At 40.2% G+C, this 1,750-nt stretch overlaps 1 protein-coding gene across 1 annotated transcript in view; it reads left to right on the forward strand.

Moving 5' to 3' along the window:
- Positions 1 to 1,750, forward strand: part of LOC106109156 — a 93,510-nt gene that overhangs the window by 73,381 nt on the left and 18,379 nt on the right. The window contains exons 101-105 of the mRNA XM_013290560.1: positions 8 to 155; positions 230 to 547; positions 729 to 1,031; positions 1,277 to 1,603; positions 1,707 to 1,749. Coding sequence (XP_013146014.1) covers positions 8 to 155; positions 230 to 547; positions 729 to 1,031; positions 1,277 to 1,603; positions 1,707 to 1,749 — 1,139 coding nt within the window. The remainder of the gene's footprint in view (positions 1 to 7; positions 156 to 229; positions 548 to 728; positions 1,032 to 1,276; positions 1,604 to 1,706; position 1,750) is intronic.

Genomic DNA, 1,750 nt, shown 5'->3' on the forward strand with positions numbered 1-1,750 from the left:
AACCAATATGGCATGTGTGAACCAGAAATGTAGAAACCCTTGTCCCGGAAGTTGCGGTTACAACGCCGATTGCAAGATTGTTAGCCACGCACTAATATGTTCCTGTCCCTATGGTCAAACTGGGGATCCATTAATTTCATGTAATCCCATTAAAGGTATTTATATTATTGATATTATTTAAGTATTTGAAATTCGCGGCAGCTCTTAATAATTTGTTTTTTTTTTTCAGATACTATCATAGAGTACAGTTCGCCGTGCGAACTATCGCCTTGCGGACTTAACGCCATATGCACAGAAAGAAATGGGGCAGCATCTTGCAAGTGTGTTGATACCTACGTCGGCAATCCTTACGAGGGCTGCCGTCCGGAATGCGTCATTAATAGCGATTGTCCTCCTACACTAGCTTGCGTTCAAAATAAATGTAAAGATCCATGCCCCGGCATTTGCGCTCCCAACGGAATTTGTCAAGTCATCAACCATCTTCCTTCATGTTATTGTCCTCCTGGACTTACTGGAGATGCTTATTCGTATTGCAAGCAAATCGAAGGTTAGTATCAGATTGTTTTTCACAATGCTTATTTAATTCATTGATTCATATAGATAACTCTAGTAACATAAGAAAAATGGCATAACTATTATGTCGTAGTGTGTATTTCTTTTAGTTTTTTTTTTTACATAAATTCAATTTTCCATATTGTTTAACAATAATTAGTAAACCATTTTTTTAGAAATCGAAAAATCTACACCATGCACCCCTTCACCCTGCGGTCCAAACAGTCAGTGCCGCGAAGTGAATTCACAAGCAGTCTGTAGTTGCCAGGTCGATTTCCTTGGCAATCCGCCAAACTGTCGCCCCGAGTGTACCATCAATAGCGAATGCGCCAGTGACAAAGCCTGCAAAAATCGTAAATGCGTCGACCCGTGTGTCAATCAATGTGGTCGAAATGCCAACTGTAGAGTGATAGCTCATAATCCAATATGCTCTTGTCAAGAACAGTTCACTGGGGATCCGTTCACTTTTTGTATGCCATGTAAGTATTCACAACTTTTTTACTATTAGAACAAGTCAACAATGTACATTAGTATCAATTTAATACACTATTAGATGAGCTACAAGCTATAGATATCAAAATGTCCGATCAAAGTAAAACTGGCATATGTTTAAAATAGCAAAATAGAAAAAAAACGTGCTTTGAATAATTTTTTAATGTTGTGAATCTACCTTTAATCTGATCTGATAATGTGTCAATGTTATAATTACTTTTATTTATTGTAGCCGTCGTGTCGGTTCCGACGCAAGATGTCAACCCTTGTGTGCCTTCACCATGTGGTCCGAACGCCCAGTGCCAGGAATACAAAGGCAATGCTCGTTGCACTTGTTTACCAAACTACATCAGCACACCACCTCGGTGCAGACCGGAATGTACAGTGAACAGCGAGTGCAGTGCGGTAACAGCGTGCATTAACAACAAGTGCGTGGACCCCTGTCCGGGCGCGTGTGGTAACAACGCACAGTGCAACGTCAACAATCATATGCCAATCTGTTCTTGCGTCCCAGGCTACACCGGCGACCCCTTCACGAACTGTAATCCAATGCCACTAGGTAAATAATACTGTCTTACGAAATTAGTTCATAAATATTATTTACTTTCTTAATGGCATTATCAATAAGAACAGTATGTTTTCATATATTTTTTTTACTTCAGAAACTGAACCACTGGATCCCTGCCACCCGTCACCTTGCGGACCA

Source organism: Papilio polytes, unplaced genomic scaffold (genome assembly GCF_000836215.1).
Source record: "Papilio polytes unplaced genomic scaffold, Ppol_1.0 DF821289.1, whole genome shotgun sequence".
In the NCBI taxonomy this organism is placed as follows: Eukaryota; Metazoa; Arthropoda; class Insecta; order Lepidoptera; family Papilionidae; genus Papilio; species Papilio polytes.